General features: G+C 44.7%; 2 protein-coding genes across 3 annotated transcripts in view; one reads left to right on the top strand and one right to left on the bottom strand.

The window, feature by feature from the left end:
* TTC4 (tetratricopeptide repeat domain 4) overlaps positions 1-17,313 on the bottom strand; it is a 501,109-nt gene extending 483,796 nt beyond the window's left edge. The window contains exon 1 of one of the 2 annotated variants that reach the window (XM_069642123.1): positions 17,062-17,313. In XM_069642123.1, the coding sequence (XP_069498224.1) occupies positions 17,062-17,160 (99 nt within the window). In that variant the 5' untranslated portion in view covers positions 17,161-17,313. The remainder of the gene's footprint in view (positions 1-17,061) is intronic. The other variant, XM_069642122.1, reaches the window with a different exon arrangement.
* A 775-nt stretch (positions 17,314-18,088) lies between these two features.
* PARS2 (prolyl-tRNA synthetase 2, mitochondrial) overlaps positions 18,089-20,527 on the top strand; it is a 142,819-nt gene continuing 140,380 nt past the window's right edge. Inside the window, exon 1 of the mRNA XM_069642121.1 lies at positions 18,089-18,171. The gene's annotated coding sequence lies outside the window, so the exon portion shown is untranslated. The remainder of the gene's footprint in view (positions 18,172-20,527) is intronic.

Genomic DNA, 20,527 nt, shown 5'->3' with positions numbered 1-20,527 from the left:
TAGAAAAATAACAATCCATGTGAGTCCCAGCTTGCAAGAAAAAATGTACATCTCGCTTTGCGTGTTTATGGTAAAACTGTGAATACTTTTTTTAGATTTTCAAATATTGAGTTCCCGGTTTTAAAGCTCTAGTACCCAAACTGTATTAAAGCTTAGGATGGAATATGGTGTGATATGGAGGAGCCCACCTCTATGCGTCAGCCAAAACAGGAATTCAAGCGATAACTACAATTTTACATTTAAGGAAATATGGAAAACTACTAGCTGCACTGCATTCTGGTGCTTGTCCACTTACATTTATAAAACTAAACAGCAATGTAAAGTGACATGTCTATCAATATCACAATAAATACATACAGTATTCCTTTTTTATATGAAGAGCAAATAAACTGCCCAAAAACATCTTGGTCGAAATTCTCACACTCTTTTGGATATCACGACCCTAGTAGCTCCCGCCTATTGGCCATTAACTACAAGTAGCTCTTGCCAACGAAAAGTTTGGAGACCCCTGATATAGAGCGATAAAGAAGAATTTGCATGGGCTTGTCTAATCAGGGAGTTAAGAATAAATAGATTATAGGATGCCAAAAGCCCTTCCCTAAAACCCATCTGAAAACTGCAGAGGATATGTTTATTAGCAAATACACTTCAATATTCAGTAAGAGGCATTTGGCGAAGACTTTACTCGAACCATCTAATAAGGATAATATCCCATAATTAGGGGGATTGCCATTTTTGCCACGTTTGAAAATTGGCATAAAATGTGATTCCTTCCAAGACTGAAGAATTTTACATACATCAAGTAAAATGGAGTAAAACATGCAACATACATCAAACATCATAAAAATGTTCTAAAACTAAAATGCACAGTTGTACAGGGGGTTACTACATAAGAGGATGAATCTGCACAGGCAAAGCTTTAAATAATTAAAGACACGCCCATCAGTGAGCACTTTTGGAACCAAATCACACTATCAATTACTTTAAAATTGCAGTGCTCAAAAGTAACTTTAGGACAGAAAATGCAGGAAAAATAAATGCATGCAGATTTTCAATATACTTGAAAATGCTTTGAAAGGACATGGCGGCTTCGTGAGTCACTATCCCAAATAAATTCCCTTTCTTTGCACCCTGTGGTCAGAACAAGTATACTACTTTTTTCCTCCATTTTCTACGGCTCTTTACTGACACACTTGTCTAAAACATACCAGCCTTTAGTAGGTTTGCACATGCCACGACTGACACTAACCCATTCCTTCATGCCTCTTTGAGAGCAGCTCAGCAATGTTTTTATCTCTTGCCTGCTTGCATGTTGTTTTCAGTGCCCCACACATTTTTGTGAGTGGAATGGGTGTGGTAAATTGAAGTGTGATTAATTAATTCATCTTCTATAAAACACACTTAATACTGGACCTCAGTCTCCATGCGCTGAACTGGGATTGGAAACCGTGTTGCTCTGCGTTATCGTGTTATCAAGATAAACGCATTGCCCCCGAGCTATCCTCCCTCCCAGATGCAATGCTCTTTGTGAAGAAAACAAACCAGAAACAGACACGAACAAAAAAGACATTCCAAGGGTGAATCCTTGATCTGTTCTGCTATTCCAAAAACCGCATTCTTCCTATGTCTGATTAAGTAATCTGAAGATTACGAACGTTTGCAAATAAATGACTTCCTTAGCACAACGCATCATCTTGTTGTCCGTTTTGGAGAAACTGTTTATACTTTCCTTGCGCGTGCATATGTTGCAAGTCTCTGTCCAGAGGCCAGGACTTTGTTTAACTGAGGGATTTTGATAGAGTAGGGGTATTACACCTTCAGAGGGAAAGGTGAGGTGTTCTAGACTCGTGCAGAACCCACATGCCGGTGACTTTTCCCACAAGATTAGAAAGTAGAAATATGAATGCATAATTGAGGCAGGAGAGGGGACGTGCCTACAGAGGCAAGCTCCATTACAAGTCTACATAATCTTAACAGAGAACGAGATAAAATTACTCTCCAACCTAGAAGAGAAATAAAAGCACAAAATATAAATCTACAGAAGCTTTATGTTGTTACAGCGATAAAAATATCACAACTGGTGACAAGGACACAGATCCACACAATGGAAGGTCCAACACCCCCAGCTCCATATTTACCCTGACCTGGTAAACCGCCAATTCAAAAGGACACAGCTGTTTCTTCCATACCTGGGTGGAGCCACAGAATACACAACATTGTGAAAGAAAACCACGCTGCTGAATACTTTGGGGTTCGAAGGACAAAGAATTCTTGCCCCACCACAATAGCAAGTGAATGATGATGCTTCTGCAGAAGCAGCCGTACAGGTGTATCGGCCACTTTTACTCTGTAGAAATAGGCAAATACTCCCAAAAAATTAAAATAGGGAGTAAAAATACTCGCAACAAAAAACTAGTAAACACACAAATGCTTTCACCCACACAGCTCCATGGATATGATGGGACCAGTAGTGCACATAGTACGATTTGGAAGAAATTATTATTATTACTTCCTGATCAGAACAAGTAAACATGCAGTGAATAACTAGGTGCAAAAAAAGAATTACAAAAACAACATTTCCGTTTTCCAGTCAAATCCTATTTCTACCCGCTTATAAAACACTCCCATTGGGAATTGAACTTACATTTTTACTCCCTAAAAAAAGAAATCAGTGTACTCCAAACTTTAAAAAATAGGGAGTTAAATACTCCAACCTCCAAATCTCATCTGTAGCACTGTGCAGATGCCAAGTACATAATGACCATCATATTTGAGAACAGGGAAAACAGAGCTACATCACATTCACTTTAACACCAGAATCCAAGGCCAATCGAACCCTATGACAGACTCTGTGTTAAGACTTCGAGAGTTAGCTGCCTTTGCCAACTTTGGAGAAAAAGCAGAAGAAATGATGAGAGATGTTAATTTTGGATGTTCACAACAGAAAGGTATATACAAAGTATATTCAGGAAAAAGAAATTACCTTAGAGAAAGCAATACAAATAACGAGAGAAACTCAAGAGATGACGCACAGGAGAAAAGAACAATCACGAACACTACCAAGTACGGAAGTCATATTGACGAAAGTCAAAGGAAGACCTGAGAGAGACTACAAAGACAAAGATATATGTATGCAACATAGTACCACTAAACGTCTGGCTACATACAAGATTTGCTCAATATGCAAGAAAATTACACTATGACAATGTGTTTATGACACAGTTTGCAGACAGAGAACGAGTATGATAACTAGTTTGGATCGTTTGTACAGAGAAATGGAACAGACTTCCTCAGCAGAAAAATTAGCAGAACCAGACAAAAAAAAAATGTAAAAAAAAATAATCACACTCAATGTCAAAGTAGATGGTGTAGACATTGGAATAGGTAGAAATTACTGCACAAAAAGGTTGTAAATGCATGCCACCAAAGGCTCGAACACCAAAGTTTTGAACCTTTGGTGGCATGCATTTTAGGCAGGTAAAAAAAAGAAAATAGACTGTCGGGGCGTCCCCCGCAACACCCCGCTCACCATACTATACAGTATAGTGAGTGGAGGTTGCGGGGGACACCCCTGCAGCACACACGACAAAAAGAAATTAAAAAAACGGTGGCTGCAGGGGTGACCCCTGCAACACCCCGATCACCATACTACACAGTATAGTGAGCAGGGGTTGTGGGAGAAACCCCTGCTCGAATAAATAAAAATAAAATTTAAAAAACATTTTAAAAAAGGACTCTGCTGCGCCGGTTCTCGATCACGGAAGTGAAAGGGAACTGGCGCTACAGGGCCACAGCATGTCTTCAAAGGTAAGTAGGAGGTGCATGGGGTAATCCTTGGATGTCGTCCCTACTGCCATAGGGGGAGAGGCCCTTCCCACGAGGCCAGGGAGGTGAGGCTGCTACCAGATAGTCCCCCTGGGGTTGGATCTCATGGGGAAGGTGCCCCCCCCCCAAAATGGGACTAAGACAACTATCCAGGGAGAACATGTTATATCCAAACTATATCACAATCTCCCTCATCCTCCTACCATATACAGAGTATCATAGTTCGAGGTGGGTGCCTCGACCAGTAGTTATCAAGTCACACAAAACAATGCCCTCCGAGCTTCCTTAAACATACCCAGAAGAGAGCATATTTCAAAGAGAAACCAGATGCAATGCACGCCGGCTGCCGGTCCAGGACAGAATCAGATTTAAAACCCTAGCGATCACCCACAAATGCCTAACTAATACTGCACCCAAATTTCTCACTAACCTACTCATCCCCACACAAACTACTAAGCGCACACGCGCTTCATCAGCTCACTTTCTCACTCTGCCAAAATTCAAAAGAACTAAAGCTGGGGGTGTGGGGCAGGGTCGCAGTTTCTCGGTAGTAGCGGCAAAAAGTTGGAACACTCTCCCTCTAGCCATCAGAACCGATCCATCCCATTCCTCATTCCGCAGAAAACTAAAAACTCAAAACCTGGCTCTTCTCGCTGAATTTGTAATCCCACATCTGCTGCAACCACCTCACTGCCCACTGCATATCCAGTCTTGCTAAACCCACAGATAACAAATTGTATATTCAACTGTATATAATGTAACTATTTTAAGATGTACTGTATGACTTAATGACCTGAGCACCCTCAGATTTTGACCTGTATATTTAAATTGTGTATAATGTAAATACCTTATACTTGTATATAAAAAGGTAAAAACCTTAGGCTTTTACCTACACTCTGCATCTCAACCTGAATAAACAAATAAATACCACCGCCTCTGCAACGAGTTACACATGCAAATTGATATATGCATGCAAACCATTCTTAACCACTGAAAGTTGCACTACCGTAGCACGTGCTTTAATACTTTCCAAGCTGGACTACTGCAATGCACTATATCTCGGTACCAGTAAACAATACTAATAAACTTCAGACTCTCCAAAATAACGCACTAAGATCTGCACTAGGCATCCCTAAATCACAGCACATTTGCCAGGAAAGACGTTCTATCAACTAGTTGGCCTTTAATGACAGAATCAAGTTCAAGTCCCTTAACCTTACCTACAAATGTTTCACCAACAAAGCACCTATATACTTGGCGAATAGATTCAGCAAAAACACTTCAGAACGACCTATCAGAAAGGCACAGTCCAACAGCCTCAGAATCCCCAAATTCAAACTAAAAAAATAAAAGGCTCTAGTTTTCCAGTGAGGGCGGCTCAACTCTGGAATTCGATATCAGACACTAAGAGCACTACCTACATTCCACTCCTTCAAAATGAACGTGAAACTTTGGCTGCATTCATGCGATCAGGGATGACCCCCCACACTTGAATTCTAGATATCCTACGGCACTTTCACATGATAATGTATATGATACTCCATGTATATAAATGTACATTCTTTTCCATTACTGCATATTTTCTGTAAATAATCCACCCATTATGTATTGCCTCCTTTTTATGTACATGTTCTCTCCTGCAACCAAAAACCTAAGCGCCCAGATGCCTAAGGGCCCGGAGCGCTCTATAAATAAACAATACAATAAACAATACAATACTGTAAAGATATATATACTGAATGTCTTAATGACCGTAGCGTAGGTTGTCTTTGGTAACCACTGTAACTGTAAATGCTTCCTACCTTGTATCTCCAGCGCCCAGAAACCCACGGGTTAGGTGTGCTTTACAAATGCTGAATAAATAAATAAATAAATAGTTGCCCAGACTTCCATATGCTTGTGTAAAGTAGATCATCCAACCTCCTTCAGAGGTACTGAGACAGGGAAGACTAGGAACTACCTATGTGAGCCATATGTAAACACTGGAATGAAGAAGAATCCAAGTAACCCAGTTAAGAATAAGACCATCAATACCAAGACGAAGAAGAGGCGCGGCATAATGAACGCTCCGCGCAACCAAAACCAGCATTCTAGTCAATATGGACAAGCTAGGAGCAACTGGAAGGGAAGAAGGACTGAAGATGGCGTTCAGCCCTCCCTTGAGGAGCAGCAAGCAGATTGGCGGTGCGGCGAAGGGAAACAAGTGGAAGCGTAAGGCGAGAAGGTGAAGCCTCTGAAAGGGGTCAGAAGGGGAGGGACCCTTCTCCTGATTGGAAGCGGGCTGCTGATAATGACAGAAGAGCCACGTGGTCCATGTTGGGAAGGCAGGCGAACGGGGAACAGCAGCTACAGAGATGCTGTAGCTGGTTTGGACCACGTGGAGAGCGAGGGAGAGAAGAAAGCGAGTCCTGGGACCGGCTGGAGCCCAAACAGAAGCTCCCTGAAGGTACAGACTTGCTGGGGCTAGCTGGTAGGGACAGAAGGGCCTGGGGACCCTACAAAGAAGGGTTAAAGTACCCTAGAGAACTGGGGTGAGAAGAAAGCCTGGGAAAGAGACTATGAAAGGAATAATTCCACCTGAAGTAAGGATCTGGGACCGCCCCCCCCCCCCCCCCCCCCCAAGTACAGAAAGGCAAGTATAACAGTTATATGGACTATGGCAATATAGTGACCCGGTCTGCTATATGATCAGCAGAGAAGCCAGAGAAAGACCAGGAGAATGGAGTCATTCCCCCTGGTGTTGCGAAAAGCTGGAGAAAAGACAGGGGAAAGGGAGTCATTTCCTCTGGCACTGTGAAAAGTCTGAAAAGAACCGGGGGGAAGAAAGGCATACCCCTAGTGCTGAAAAGAAATCACATCTGGTGTGGCGTAATAGACACCACACAGAATAAAGTCAGAACAAGATCCAGGGGAAGCAAGTCATACCCCCTTGAATAGAAACAGAACACCTGGAGAATGGAGAATCTTTAGGGATCCAACCGTAAAAATAGGTAAGCATGGTCAATAAGGAATGCTGATGTTTTGGACATTTTTTCCTTACTTTTACTTGGAACTTTTTTTTCACCTTGGAAAAGGATTGTGACCTGGAAAGGGTGTCCTTCCTTCAGGAAACAAGTCCCTAGAGTCCGCTCCCCAGAGGAAGAGAGCCATTCTTCTGCACCAAGAAGCCTCGCCAATCCTTTAGTTTAGTTATAAGTGTAAGGGAAGTAAATAGGATTCTGGCACCGGACGGTGAACTTTGTTATTTTGCCTGACAGCTGACAGACTCCTTAGTGCTTTTGGCTGAGGCAGGGAAAGCCCTCTTAGAAGATAGGGTTTTCTCTTTATTTTTTAAACCAATAAACATCTATAGCCAAAAGAATTCCACCTGTGTGTCAGTCTCCTCCTTCCACACCATTACAAAGCTGAAGGGCACTTCTTTGGCTGAATGGCGTTTAGCCCTTACCATGCAAAATGCACCTTCGCTGCAAGGAGAAATACATCAGAAGTATGTGACTGTTTACCTCAGCACTGGTATGAATACGCAGATATGAACACATCATACAAATGAAACCTAACACTTTACCCATCAAGCACGAATTATGTCCTAGCACAACTCAGGCCTCACTTGACTCCAGGCTGGTACTAGAAATCGATAACCCCTACAATCCAAGGAGCCATCTTCCTGTTGGTGATGCTTTTTCTATCTGAAGCAGACTTCTAACCAACGGTTTTTGTCCTCAGAATGATTTGTACCTGTATCTGGCTGGAACCCTAGGTGTCACACTCGCTGTTCTTTCCATACCCTGTTGTTCCTCTCCCTGATTCGATCTGCTACTCACCCTCTTTTCCGTCTACGCAGGTTGCAGACCCCTGCACTATATAGACTGTGTCAACACGACACTGCTTTTACAGCTCCCTATGATGCCTTACAATATACCCGTATGCCAATCAGACTGGGCTCTGTGGCATCGGTTTTTCAAAGACTACTGGACAGAACACTGAGGTGCACAGGAAATGTTCTGGACTTTCAGGGCGACATACCAGTAGATGTTAAAAATAAAGAACATGATGTAGCGCTACAAGGGCCTTGCGAGACTACAAGTAACAGGAGTTAAGCTAAAGAAAGAAAAGTGCATAATTGTATTGGGTGCTGTTCAATATCTAGGATACACAGAGAAGGGCAAACACTTCTTGCTTAAAGCATTCACTGAAGTCCCAAAAACCTACAAATGAATAGGAACAAAGGTCCTTTCTGGGCCTAGCACGGCACTATGCCAAGTTTGTTACATCCTTTGATGAATGCACTAAGAACATGAGGCATCTGCTTAAAAATACAATGACTATTTGGCTTAAGGAACACACGTTTATGGATGTAAAAAGACTGTAATCAATGCACCTTGTTTGAGAGTATTTGATCCCATATGAACCAGGTACATCATAATGTATGCAAGTACATATGGATCGAGTGCCACGCTTACTCAGAAGAATGGCAACGAAAAAGATTGATTGTTTTTGCTTCCAAGACCTTGACCTAATCGGAAAGTAATTAGTCAGGCATAGAAAAAGAGTTGCTTCCATGCTTTTGGGCATCTGAATACTTCAGAAACTACCAATGTGGAAAAAGTCTTTCCATCAAACCGATCACAAACCTTTAGTGCATAGTGTAGCCCACCTAGCAGCAAAACTCCACAAGTACTTGTTTCAAATTATGTACATCAGGGTGGCGGAACAACCAAGCTGTGTCTCTTGGCTGCTTTCAATTGAAGGAAAAGATGGTACGTTCCTAACAGGGGAGTTCATTGTTAAGACCATTGATGATACAAGTACCGATACAGTCAACATGCTTTCTGAACAAGAATGGAAAGAAGTCATGCAATGCAATGAAAACATGCTCAAGATCGTTCAGTGGATAAAAGGAGGAGGGAGGAGCAGATGAAGGATTGCCACCAGCAGCAATACAACCCTTCAGGACTATTGCACCCGAATTAATCATAGTCAACGACAACCTATTCAGGGAGGAAAAGGCACTACCGCCTAAGTGATAGGGGTAGTGCTCGGCCTGTGACTGGGAGGAAATAGCACCCAGGCCCAGTCCCCCACCCCTCTCCCTCCTCGACAGCAGAAATCCTGACGCCGGGCCTGTTGGGGGCCGCCTGACATTCTATTGGAAGCAATGGTTCCGGGTCTCAGGGGATGCATGGATCAATCGTCTGGTGAGGTGGTGGTACAAGTTGGAATTGGTCTACCCCCCTGTTCCGTCTGGTCCGGTCGCCCCTTCCTACGTGAAAAGAAGTTGGCCAAACGGCAGGTGTTAAGGGAACTTCGCTCCAAGACGGTCATTCAGCGAGTGCCTCAATCGGAAAGGGGTCTGGGGGTTTACTCCATTGCTTCCTGGTGCCCAAACCTTTGTGTCCTTTCGTCTGATTATAGGCCTCAAGATCTTGAACCAGCACATACTGACTCGAAAGTTCAAGATGGTGTGTCTTCAGCAGGTCATTCCACTGGTAAAAAAACTCAGATTTCCAGGACGCCTACTGGCACGTTCCCATTTGGCCTGCCCATCAGAGGTTTCTCAGGTTTGCGGCGGGCATGGATCATTTCCAGTTCTGGACCTTGCCCTTTGTTCTCAAGTCAGGCCCCGGCTCTTCACCAAGGTTCTGGGACCGGTCATAACCGCTCTGCACCTCCAGGGATTCAGGTGTTCCCGTACCTCGACGACTGGCTCCTGGAGGCTCGGTCGAGAGATCTTCTCCTCCGACACTTGGAGACTACTTGTGCCCTGCTGATCTTGCTGGGGTTCTTAAACTGGACAAAGTCTCATCTTCAGCACTCGCAGCATCTTCAGTTCATTGGGGCCAGGTTTTGGAAAGCAGAGGGGCATATTCTCCTGCACCTTGTCAGAGCTGCAGGACTCCTTGATGCATCTTCTGGCTTGGGAGTCGGCCCTCCAGGCACAGCGGCACATGGTAGCGTGCGTCTTTCTTGTTCCCTGGGCAAGACTACGTCCCCTGTTGCTCCACATCCACAGGTTCTGGAAGGAGTCGAGGCTCCTATCCCTGTGGGTAGAGGCGGTAATGCCTAGATTACTTACCAGTAATGATCATTGGTCCTAGTCGTACTCTTCCTCGTTCCAGCACCAGTTTCCCACCTCACCCTTCCCTGTGTTGAATGGTCCCATTGGAAAGTGTTGCGTACTGTTGGGTCTTGGGGAAGGTGGGAGGTGGTGGGGGCAGGGCCTGAAGGAATTAGAAGTAGAAAGAGGGTTCCTGTGGAGAGGTGGGACACCTCATTGCTAACTGCTGGGACGAGGAAGAGTGGACATGGAGGTAATGTTACAAAGGCAGATCTGCATAACCTTTGGGATTTGTCCAGAGACTCTGGATTTCCGAGTTTATTTCTTAGGGAGAGGAGGAGATCGGACTTCCAGTGTGTTGCAGCGACGGAAAGAAAAAGCCCCCCCCATATCAACCTGATGCCCTGCCCCTCACTCATACAAATACAGATTTTCAAGCCATTCGTTACAGAAAGTCATGATTCTATTAAAGACTCGGAGGCGAAAGATTATGCTAAATTCTTCTCTTTACTTATCGAGCAGCAAATAACCATATAACATATGAAAAAAAGACAACTATCAATGAACTACATTTCCCAATAAAACTAAGTGAACTTGTAGTTTGTTTTTCATAGGACCATCAAAACATGTGTCCTTTTTAGTCCAATCACATTACAGCTTCCCTCATAAACACTGCCAACCTCTGTGCCTCTTCCTCTTCCTCTTTCTGCCGCTGATCGAACTCTGAATAACTTGTACCCCAATCGGTAGATGACTTCTCTTAATCCTTAACCTGAATATTCCTCACAAGGCTGTTGTCTTATTCTCTGCTCCTGTCAAAAAAGATTCAACTCCATGAAATATCTCTTCCTGAACGGGTGGGCAATCACATAATATCAACATTACCATAGCGTTTTGAATATTACAACCTTCATTATATGTACATCTTGTACTCATTCATACATTACAGTGATTGAATTGGGTGGAATAATCTTTCGCCTCCGAGTCTTTAATAGAATCATGACTTTCTGTAACAAATGTGTTGAAAATCTGTAATCTATGTCAAGACTCGGAGGCTCCGATTATGCTCGTTTAAAAGCTTACTTACCACCAACGCTGCTAACTGGTCTACTGGTCTAAAATAGAAATTCTTAAACATTGTTTCGTTTGACCAGTCTGCCGCCTTCAAAATATCCTCCAGGCGAGCCCCTAGCATAAAAGCTGATGATGCCATAGCACCTCTAGTAGAATGTGCTCCAAATTGCCCTATGTCACTGCCAGCTTCTGCCATGCACCATCGCACCCATCTGGCCAACGTGGCTGTTGTTACTGCTTTCTGACTGCTATCAACAGCTGAGATTCACCTGTGGGTCTCACCCGATCCGCCGTGGCCTCATAAACTTTCAGACACCTAACTGGGCATAATCGGGGCCTTTCAGGGAAAGCCATGTACTCTACCGACTTAATCCCCATCTTTGTCCTCTTCTCAATATAAAATATAACCCCTGCAAGGGAAAAAGATTTCCTATCCGTCTCCAACGCCTTTACCTCTGACACTCTCTTAAACATAAAGTAGTTAATTTCACCCAAAGAGCTTTCCTAGATTGATTCTCGTTGTCCGGCCACGACTCGAAAATTCTCAAGACCACACTCACGTCTCAAAGCCGAGAATACCTTGGCGTCAGAAGTCTCATGCATCCGACACCTTTTAATAATCTGCATATCAATGGGTGTTCACCTATTGGTTTTGCCTCTATGAACTCGTGCCCTGCAGATATCGCTGATCTGTATGTGTAAATTGTTCTATATGCTTTAGCCTGCGCTGCCTGGCCTGCTAGAAAATTCACTACGTGAATCACATCAGTTCGTATGGAATTAACCTTCCTCTCCATACACCAATTATTACATTTTTGCCATGCCACTCTGTAAGCCTTCCCAGGACCCATGACTCTCAGATAACTCTTGAGCTGTCCCCGAAAGACCTTGCTTGGCCCAGGCTTTCCTGAAATTGATCATGCTATCAGGTTCAGGTTCCCTGATTGCACCAATGGTTGAAGATCTCCAGTTGGGCCTAAGACTATGTCCTGTTTCTGTGGCAATAGAATTGGAAAATCGTACATCTCCAGTAGGTCTGGGAACCATGCCTGACCCTTCCAATCGGGTCACGAAAATCACTGTTGCTTCCTGCCTCTTGACCTGTGGCACAGTACGCGCTATCATGGCAAATGGTGGGAAAGCGTATTCCTATGCTGGTCTCCTGACCTGGAGAAATGCATCTGTTGCCGCCGCTTGTCCGGTCTCTAGCTGAAAAATCTGGAGATCTTCTTGTTCAACCTCGAAGCAAACAGATCCGTCTGACACGGACCTCTCTGATGCATTATCTCTTGGAATACTGATACCTCCAGCTGCCAATTGCTCGAGTCCCTCAGGTGTCTCAAATTCCAGTCTGCCACCTAGTTGTGCTCCCCGGCAGGTGTTCTGCCGTCATGCTTGTTAGTCCAGAAACAACCCTATAGTATGTATATCTTTGCTGGCCAGAAACCAATTGCATCATGTGACAAACATCGCAAACATAGAATCGTCAATGTAACCAGAGGGCGTCCATTTTGTGAAATATCTGCCATTTGCTTTCTTCTTTCTGCCAAAATGCTTTGCAAAATGTATTCTATGCTTCTAGCTCATACACGGTGCAAGGCCACGGCCTGCATGCTGAAAGACCAACACAGACAGGAATGTCAAACGATACAGAAATACATTGTTTTCCTCCCTCGCAAAGTCCTTGGAGGTGAGCAGAAACTGCATCTAATCAGCGGCCCAGGTGTCGGCCTGTCTTGCAAACTCTGCAGCAATAGGCAGTTAAAGCATGAATTATATTCTTTTACTGGTACTCCTTCGCGGAGACTGGTATTTTCTGCCTCAGAACTGTCTGACCCTTGGTTCATGAGTAGAAACCCATAGATAACATGCTAAGGAATGTTTCTCTCCTACGAACATGATATCCTTGCTGAACTAAGAGCTTTATGTTCTCCATAACAAAAAGCTGTCTCTGCTACTGTTGCTAGAATAAGTATATTTAGACTGAATAGACACTGGTCATAACATGTCATGATTGTCAATCACCGAACCCTAGCCTAAAAGATACATTATTGGCTGTTTGAAATGCCTTCAAAGATTGCATGTTATGTATATATATTGTTGCTTGAGCGTTGCTCGCTCTCTTGCGTCTCACGAGGTCTGGGTACACACGTTGCGAGACGTTAGACCCCAGTCGGCCGACTGAGCATACTTTGAAATAAACCATAAAAATCGGACCTTGCGTCTGTCGCGTCACTCGTATATGGTTATTGTGCCTTAGTTTCCATATGCAAGGTCTTCATGGCCTAGCAAATATGGTGCCCGAATAGGGACCCTCCCCCTTTTGCTCCACCGTATACGTTAAGTTAAAAGAAGGCAAAAACGAGTCGAGGACGAAGCCGTCGAGCCGGGATCGAAAGGTGTTCGGGCGCCCCTGTAGAAGTGATGAGACACCTTTGCAGATCTGTACACAGCCGATCCCTGATCGACGAGCAGCGCCCAGAGAGCATCGAGGCGAGGGTCCTGAAACGAGGCAGATTGAGCCAGACACGCAGTCACAACGATTCTTGGTTGCGTCTGTATATGGACGAATTGCGTCCCGAGTGACGAAATGATTGATCAGGTGAGTCGTGCCCCGATTCTTAAACGTCCTGATATTGAGTGTTGCTCTTGCAAGATCAAACGCCCAGGGTAAGAGAAGGGTAAGGACTAATTATGCCTGGGAAATTGTCTTCCTGCTTAGTGGGATTTTTCAACTGTGGTAGACAATCTTTGGAAACTGGCCAGGTCGCGCCACCCGCACGTTCTTCATTCTTTCCTGCATCGCTCTAGTTGTTGCACGCTCACGTAACCGGAAGTATATATTCCACCACTTCCGGGTTACGAGCGTGTTGCAACGTTTCCGGATTCTCCTGCTGTGTTGCTGTCGCTCCTGTTTCGCTCCAGTAATTTTTCTCCCTCTCCTTCCTTGTGCCTTCTGCTGTGTACCCCTGGGTTTTCCCCTTCTTTTCACTACTTTCCTTGCTCTTGCTCCTTCTTCCGCCTTCTGTTTCTCTTCCCTCCTTCCCTTGCTCCCTGTTCTTTTCTTTCCCGATTCACCCTGTACCAGGACCCGGTCTACTCTATGGATTGCCTTTGCCTTACCCCCTGCTGCTACGCCTCCGCTGTGTACCGTACCCTGCCTGTTTGCTGGACTGCCTCTGCTTTGCCCTTGGTGCTTACCTGTCCGCGTACATCTTCCTGCTTGTGGAACCAACTTAGCGCCACACATTCAGCGGCGCCTCCATTCCCTGGAACCTCCAGCCACTCCAAGCTCCAGTCACTCGCATCGGAAATTTCCTTGGATTAGAACATTCAGGGTTTTTTGTGCCTCTGGCTTTTTCCCCATTCTTGGTGTCTCCAAAAGGGTTCCCGCCGTTGCACCCTGTTACTGGTGGCACGGTGGCATCCTTTCGGGAACGTCCATTTCTTCAACAAAAAAAAAAAAAAGGTGAGACCGTCAGTCTCCAAGAAAGGGAAATCCAAGAAGAAGGTGGAAGGTGAGGAGTCGGGGGAGGGGGGTGAACCAGAATTGTCCAGTGAAGAAGAAGATATTACCGACTACCGTGATAATATGAGAAAATAATTTAGACCCCTGAGATTTATCACTGGTCTTACTTTGGGTTTGCCTTTTACTAAAAACAGGTTGCTTATAAAGCCTTTCTGTCCCTCTGTGGCCGGACTGATGGCCTTTTTTATTTTTAGCAGTTCTATTTCTTTGTCTAACCGGTCTTCGTCTTGCCTGCTGAACCTTATCTGTTTGGGTATGACCTCTTGGATCAGTTCTTGCCAGAATTCTAACTGAAACCCTTAAACCGTCTGAATTAGTTATATTCTCAAGGGGTTCCCATTCATTTGACATCGGGTGCACCAATTCATCCGGGTTTAATTCATCCCCCTGTGGCCCCTCTTCTTCTTTTCTGCCTTTCTTGTTTCTGGGCTCTCGCCCTTCACTTGTCATGGTCTGGTATTCTGATGAACTGTGGTCGTCCGATTTGCTACTGCTCCTGCAGTCCTCATCAGATGAGTCATCTGAACTACAATCATACTTGTCTCACGACCTCACCTTCCTCTTGCCAGTTTTGTACCTCTGTGGTGAACCCGGGGGTCTGGCCGCTACGTGCTCTGCGGATCTTCTTTCTTCGCCCTATATCCCTGCACGCTTTACTCAGATCTGTGATGCTCCGAGATAAAGCTGCCAGGTTCGCCATTATGCCCCTTCCCTCTCTCCTGTGGAGCCTGTCGGCACTATACATACTCTGTGCCGCCCGACTCATTCGTAGACCACTAACATGAGGTCCCTCTGAGTAACCACTCATTAATGCGGTTGTGCCGTGTATTTTATTAATGCTAATTATCTTAGGTTGCCCCCGTCAAATTATATACACTTTTCTTCGTAGCTATGCAGGTCTCTTTATAGCTTTGCAGTTTTGCCTGGGACTGTGCCCGTCTTATATGATTTTGGACATATATAAGTATGATGTGCTTGCTCTATAATGAGCTTTACCTCCTGTTTTTGGCAGATATGGGGGCCTGAAAACAGTTTGTCTTGGGACTGTGCTCGTCAATTTACAGATTTGCAGCTGTGACAGATATTTCCTGCGGTGCTGCTTCTCGCCCACTAGATGGCGTCCGTTTCTCTTCGTTCTGTCTTGCACACTGACAGGTATTACCTCATCGCGTGTGCCGTAACGGATGGCTCTTTAGCTCTTATAATCTAGTTGAAGTATGTGATGTATGTAAATTCGCTCCTCTACTCTCTCCAACGGAAGTTTGCCCTGGTTTCGGAACCTCAGAAGTCCTGTCGCGAACTTTCGTGGAAGAGTGCCTCCTAACGCGGCTTATTAACGCCGGAGCATAAAGCCCTGTCGCTTTCTAAAACTAACGCGGATATGCTCCGCTGAGTCCCCTTGACGCGCTAAGCGTTTTGTAAACAATGCATTATACACACGCTTACTAGTTTTACCATCACACAAACACATCAAAAAGTACTTCGCTCAGCTGCTCTAGCAGCAGAGGAAGAGGCACGGAGGTTGTCAGTGTCTATGAGGGAAGCTGTATGTGATTGGACTAGAAAGGACACTTTTTGATGGACCTATGAAAAACAAACTAAAGTTCACTTAGTTTTATTGGGAAATGCAGATCATTGAGAGTTGTGTTTTTTCATGTCATATGGTTATTTGCTGCTCGAGAAGTAGAGAGAAGAATTGAGCATAAACAGAGCCTCTGAGTCTTGACATAGAATTAAATATGGTAGATAAATTCGACGCATAGTATGCAGTAAGGGGGCGGGGGTATAGATGAAATGGTAGGCTGTGTAATCACCCCAACTACAACACTGCCTCCGTTACTGTTTGTTTACTTATATGGCGCACCATACCCAGGGGCAACAGGGCGTAGGCAGAAAGAATATGCGAAGCTTACAATGTTACAGAAATATACAGTTGAGATAAAATTATAGACATATGCACTTAAGGGTTACAGGAATGAGAAAAATACAAATCTTCACACATAAAAATATCAATATCTATACAAAGGAGTGAAATATACAGATATGTATAGGGGCTGTTTGTGGCGAGCACATATTACTTTGCATTCTGAGAGGAGCGATGGGGAGAGATATAATTGTACTCTTCTGCAGGGGTTTATAGATTTGTCAAGTTGGGTTATTATGATTTGAGAACTTTTCAAGTAATCTCTTTAAGACAGAGTATTTTTTTACATGCAGCCAGTGAAAAGATTTCTAAATTGTGGGCTGGTCTCAAATCCCAGCGTCACCGCTAGCTAAACTTGTGATCCTGTACAAATCAGGGTATCCTTCTGTGCCTTATCTGCAGAGAAATATACACACACGTGTCACCGCGAGGTAAGGAGATTGGAACACTTAGTGAAGATGTTATGCGCGCTGTGAAAAGTATAAATAGTTTTTAACTTTAAAACGTAGGCAGGTCTGCATGCAGGTTGGTACCTCACAAGTAAGCACAGGTATGAGAAATTGGGATGTGGAGGTAACGCCCTTGGTCCTTTGCATCCAAACCAATTTAAAAAATAAGTAAACATTAAGCTAATTTGGAAATAAAACATCCAACCTCTTCCCAGGTGTCCTCTTTGAACGCTCCCTCGTATTTCTGGGCTTTGAATTTATCCATGAACTCGTCCATGACATCATCTTCCTCTGGTGAGGCCATGTAGTCACACACGGGGGAACCGTTTGGTTAAAAAATTGATCAGTACTTCTTGGGGTTGATGAAAAACCAGAATATATGTAAAGCAGCTCTGACAACCACAGCAGAGACTCTACCTAGCGGAGTGTGCACGTGTACTCCTCCCACTGCTAGGAAACAAAAGAAGGACACAAGCGTTCGGATAGTGGTGGCCATCTGTGAAAGGGACTGGTTGCGTTTGTTCCAATCAGAAAGGACTTTTTAAGTTAAGCATAATTCCAAATTATTCTTTATATTTTGGAAATTAAGACGTATTATTCCTTTAAAACGCAATATCGATGTTATCGACTATCAGGCTGATTCTTCATACTAAGAAGCAGTGGAAGATACATATTTTCCGTTTCGAGCGGATAGCTGTCTGAACGAACCTGTTAATCGCTTTTATTTGTCTTAGCGGCGAAACCGGTTCCCAGAGATCAACTTCTGTGCTTACCCACAGATACAAGAAGAGTTGAGGAGTTGTTTTTACGTTCTGTGGATAAGTACAACTTCCTGTAATCTGGTGAACACAAAAGAAGGACAAGTACTTTTGGAGACTAGTGATAGATGAACTTTTAGATTTCATTGGGTTCTACAAAACCAGCTGATGGGCAGTCGGACCTACTGCCTTTCAGGTTTGCCGTGAGCCACCGAAGAAGGAGAACTTCGCAAATAAACATCCAGTCACCATGGAGGAAAAATATCACTACCATACCGCATGCATCTGCTGAACAATCACATTGACTGAAAGGATATTTAATAATGACTAGGCTATGTATTTCATTATTTAAGAAAATAATATTTGGCTCGCCTTAGAAGCACACCGTCGATTGATTGGTTTTATTGGAATAAATACAGTCCAATATGGCTGCCAAGTTCACCTTTAGCAATGACTGCTCCCCAGTGTCCCTTTATTATTACGCCAGCACTTGTACATGCTGCATTCAGTGAAGGGTTTCAATTTGAGAAGCAACCTTCGAGTCCTGGGTGGTACAGGTAACTGAGGTCATTTATTTAAAGCCAAATAGACATCGTGAATTCGATGCAGTAATGGAGGAGCAGCTGTGCACGGTTACATTAGAATGGCTGATACCTGTTCTGCAACAGGCATTTGTTACAACATAGTGCTTGGTTTTGAACGCATTCTTGTAAAAAGAAAAAGAAGAAAAAAAACTTGAATGATATGTGTTTTGTCTTGTGTTTCCCTGCCTTGGTCCTGCGTGAATGCGTGCTTGATAGAATGCCTGGTGGAATTAATGTCTGTGGATTGTTGTGGTGTGAATGCCCCTGGAGATTAGTGTATGTCAGTTGAAGAGAGCCTGGGCCAGAGTAAGGCGGCTGGTGGATGTTCTCCCTCTATGTTAATTACCTGTACCTGTCAACCTGAACCTGTACCTTGAACCTAAGTAAAGGTCTTGCCTTCAGAGTGTCTCCTGACTCATCTGTCCCAGAGCAGATTTTATCAATGAGGAAGAGGAAACTGAAGAACCCATGGACAAGGCCTGAAGTGAAGAAGAGCAGGACAGAGTAAGAGTGAGCTACAGAGCTTTAACCAGAGGAAGAGGGGACATCCACCGCCCGGCTCAAAGGTGAGCTGACCGCCTGCCTAGCAGCAAGGAAGAGGCAGGCAGGGGCAGCTGGGGGCGGGAGCACAACTGCTAGAGGCAGGCAGTAGGGCCCATGAGAAAACTGGGGCCTGAGGAGGCTGAAAAAGACTGGGTGAGACCCTTTCGGCGACTGTTCCAGCCTGGGAGAGAGAGCCATCCTGAATGTGCAGGGCATCACCAAGGCAGCCAGTGGACCTGGGGAAGACATTGTAGGTGGCTGGGTTAGTTAGTAACAGCATAACTCCAATGACGTTTTGAGAGGCATGGCAGGAAGCATTATCCTGGGTTTTCTGCAGTAGTAGACCCAACCCAGAAGACCCAACCCGGATAGTATGCCCACATGTTGTGCTCATGAATAGGTGGGGAAAAAAAGAAAAAGGGACTGGTGTGGAAGCCGCATAACAGCAGTGCACTGACTGTGAGGGACTTACAATGGTACAAACACAGAGCCATGGACATTGATGAATTAGGCAGCTCCACAGTGTTGGCGCTGTCATTTTGTGATTTTCCTGGGTGCCGCAGGGTCTGGAAAGCGCTTTACAAAGTTCAGTAGCGAATGGCGACGTCGGAGATCAGTCCCACGGCCGCGTCGCGCACACATGATGAGCAGTCTATTCCTCTAATATGTAGAGCGCTAACTTAACCGGCAGGAAAATTATTTCTTCCGCTGCAAAGAAACAGTGTAAAATGTTATCCTCCTGTGAGCCTGGGCCTGTAGCAATGGAGTCCCCTGTCATTCCAGTGAAGCTTTCAGTGATGGAAGTGGGCCAAGGGGGCCCAAGTGAAAATAAGGAGCAAAGGCTGCGGTGGTCAGGGATCCTAAGGTACTGTGACAAGGGCTCAGCTTTATGCTAGGATTGCGTTTCAGCACGCTGTGAGTTATGCGCCTACTGGGAGGAGAAATGGGGCTGTCGTCGCTCGTGTGGCATCAATTTAGGAGACACATTTATGACTGTTGGAGGAACTTGATCCTGAGTTCTTGGCATTCTTTAAGGAGCACAATATGCACTCTCACAAGCAATAATATGGTTATCTTGAGATTAGAGTTCTGTCATGTGAGGCCTGCTATTTGCTTAGATATTTTGCATGCACCATCCACTTGGGGCAGTGTTTTTTTTTTTTCTTCTCTCTATTATTTTTATAACATCACACCAAACTTAACCAACAAATAGGACATTTCCATATACTTGCTTCTTAATATTACTTCAACATGTTACACATTACAGTCCTACCCCCTCCCCTCCGTCCCCATTAACTCGAGCGCCCACTTTAGTACTGCTGGATTCGTTACCTAGGGTTTATCACCTTCACTGTTACCAGACGTATCGCCTTCACTAGGTCCGTCATGGGAGAATCCCGACATCTTAGCCACCATTTGTCTCCATGCTATCAGGGGGCCCACATTCTCTTCCCCTCCCCTGCTGACTGCTTCATACCATGCCATCGTCTCCGCCTCTGCCCACTTTAGGAGGTCGTGCCACCACACCTCTAGTCTAGGTCTTTGGGCCGCTTTCCAGCTCATAGCAATTCTCCTTTTGGCCAGGATGTAGGCTAGGTCTTTCAGTTTACTGATATGCTTTAGGTTGCGTGGTCTAGTAAATCCCCCCCCCCAGCATGCATGCCCATATTGAGTCCACCCTTAGCTTGATCCCCTTTTGGGACAGCCATTGTTTGACTTCTTCCCAGAATCTTCCCACCTCCGGGCACACCCAGAACATGTGGCTCATCCCTGTATCTACCTCCCC

This window comes from Ambystoma mexicanum, chromosome 1q (genome assembly GCF_040938575.1).
Source record: "Ambystoma mexicanum isolate Mex_15411 chromosome 1q, UKY_AmexF1_1, whole genome shotgun sequence".
Taxonomy (NCBI): domain Eukaryota; kingdom Metazoa; phylum Chordata; class Amphibia; order Caudata; family Ambystomatidae; genus Ambystoma; species Ambystoma mexicanum.
The sequence above is the reverse complement of the archived record's forward strand: the minus strand, read 5'-3'. Positions and strand labels throughout refer to the sequence as shown.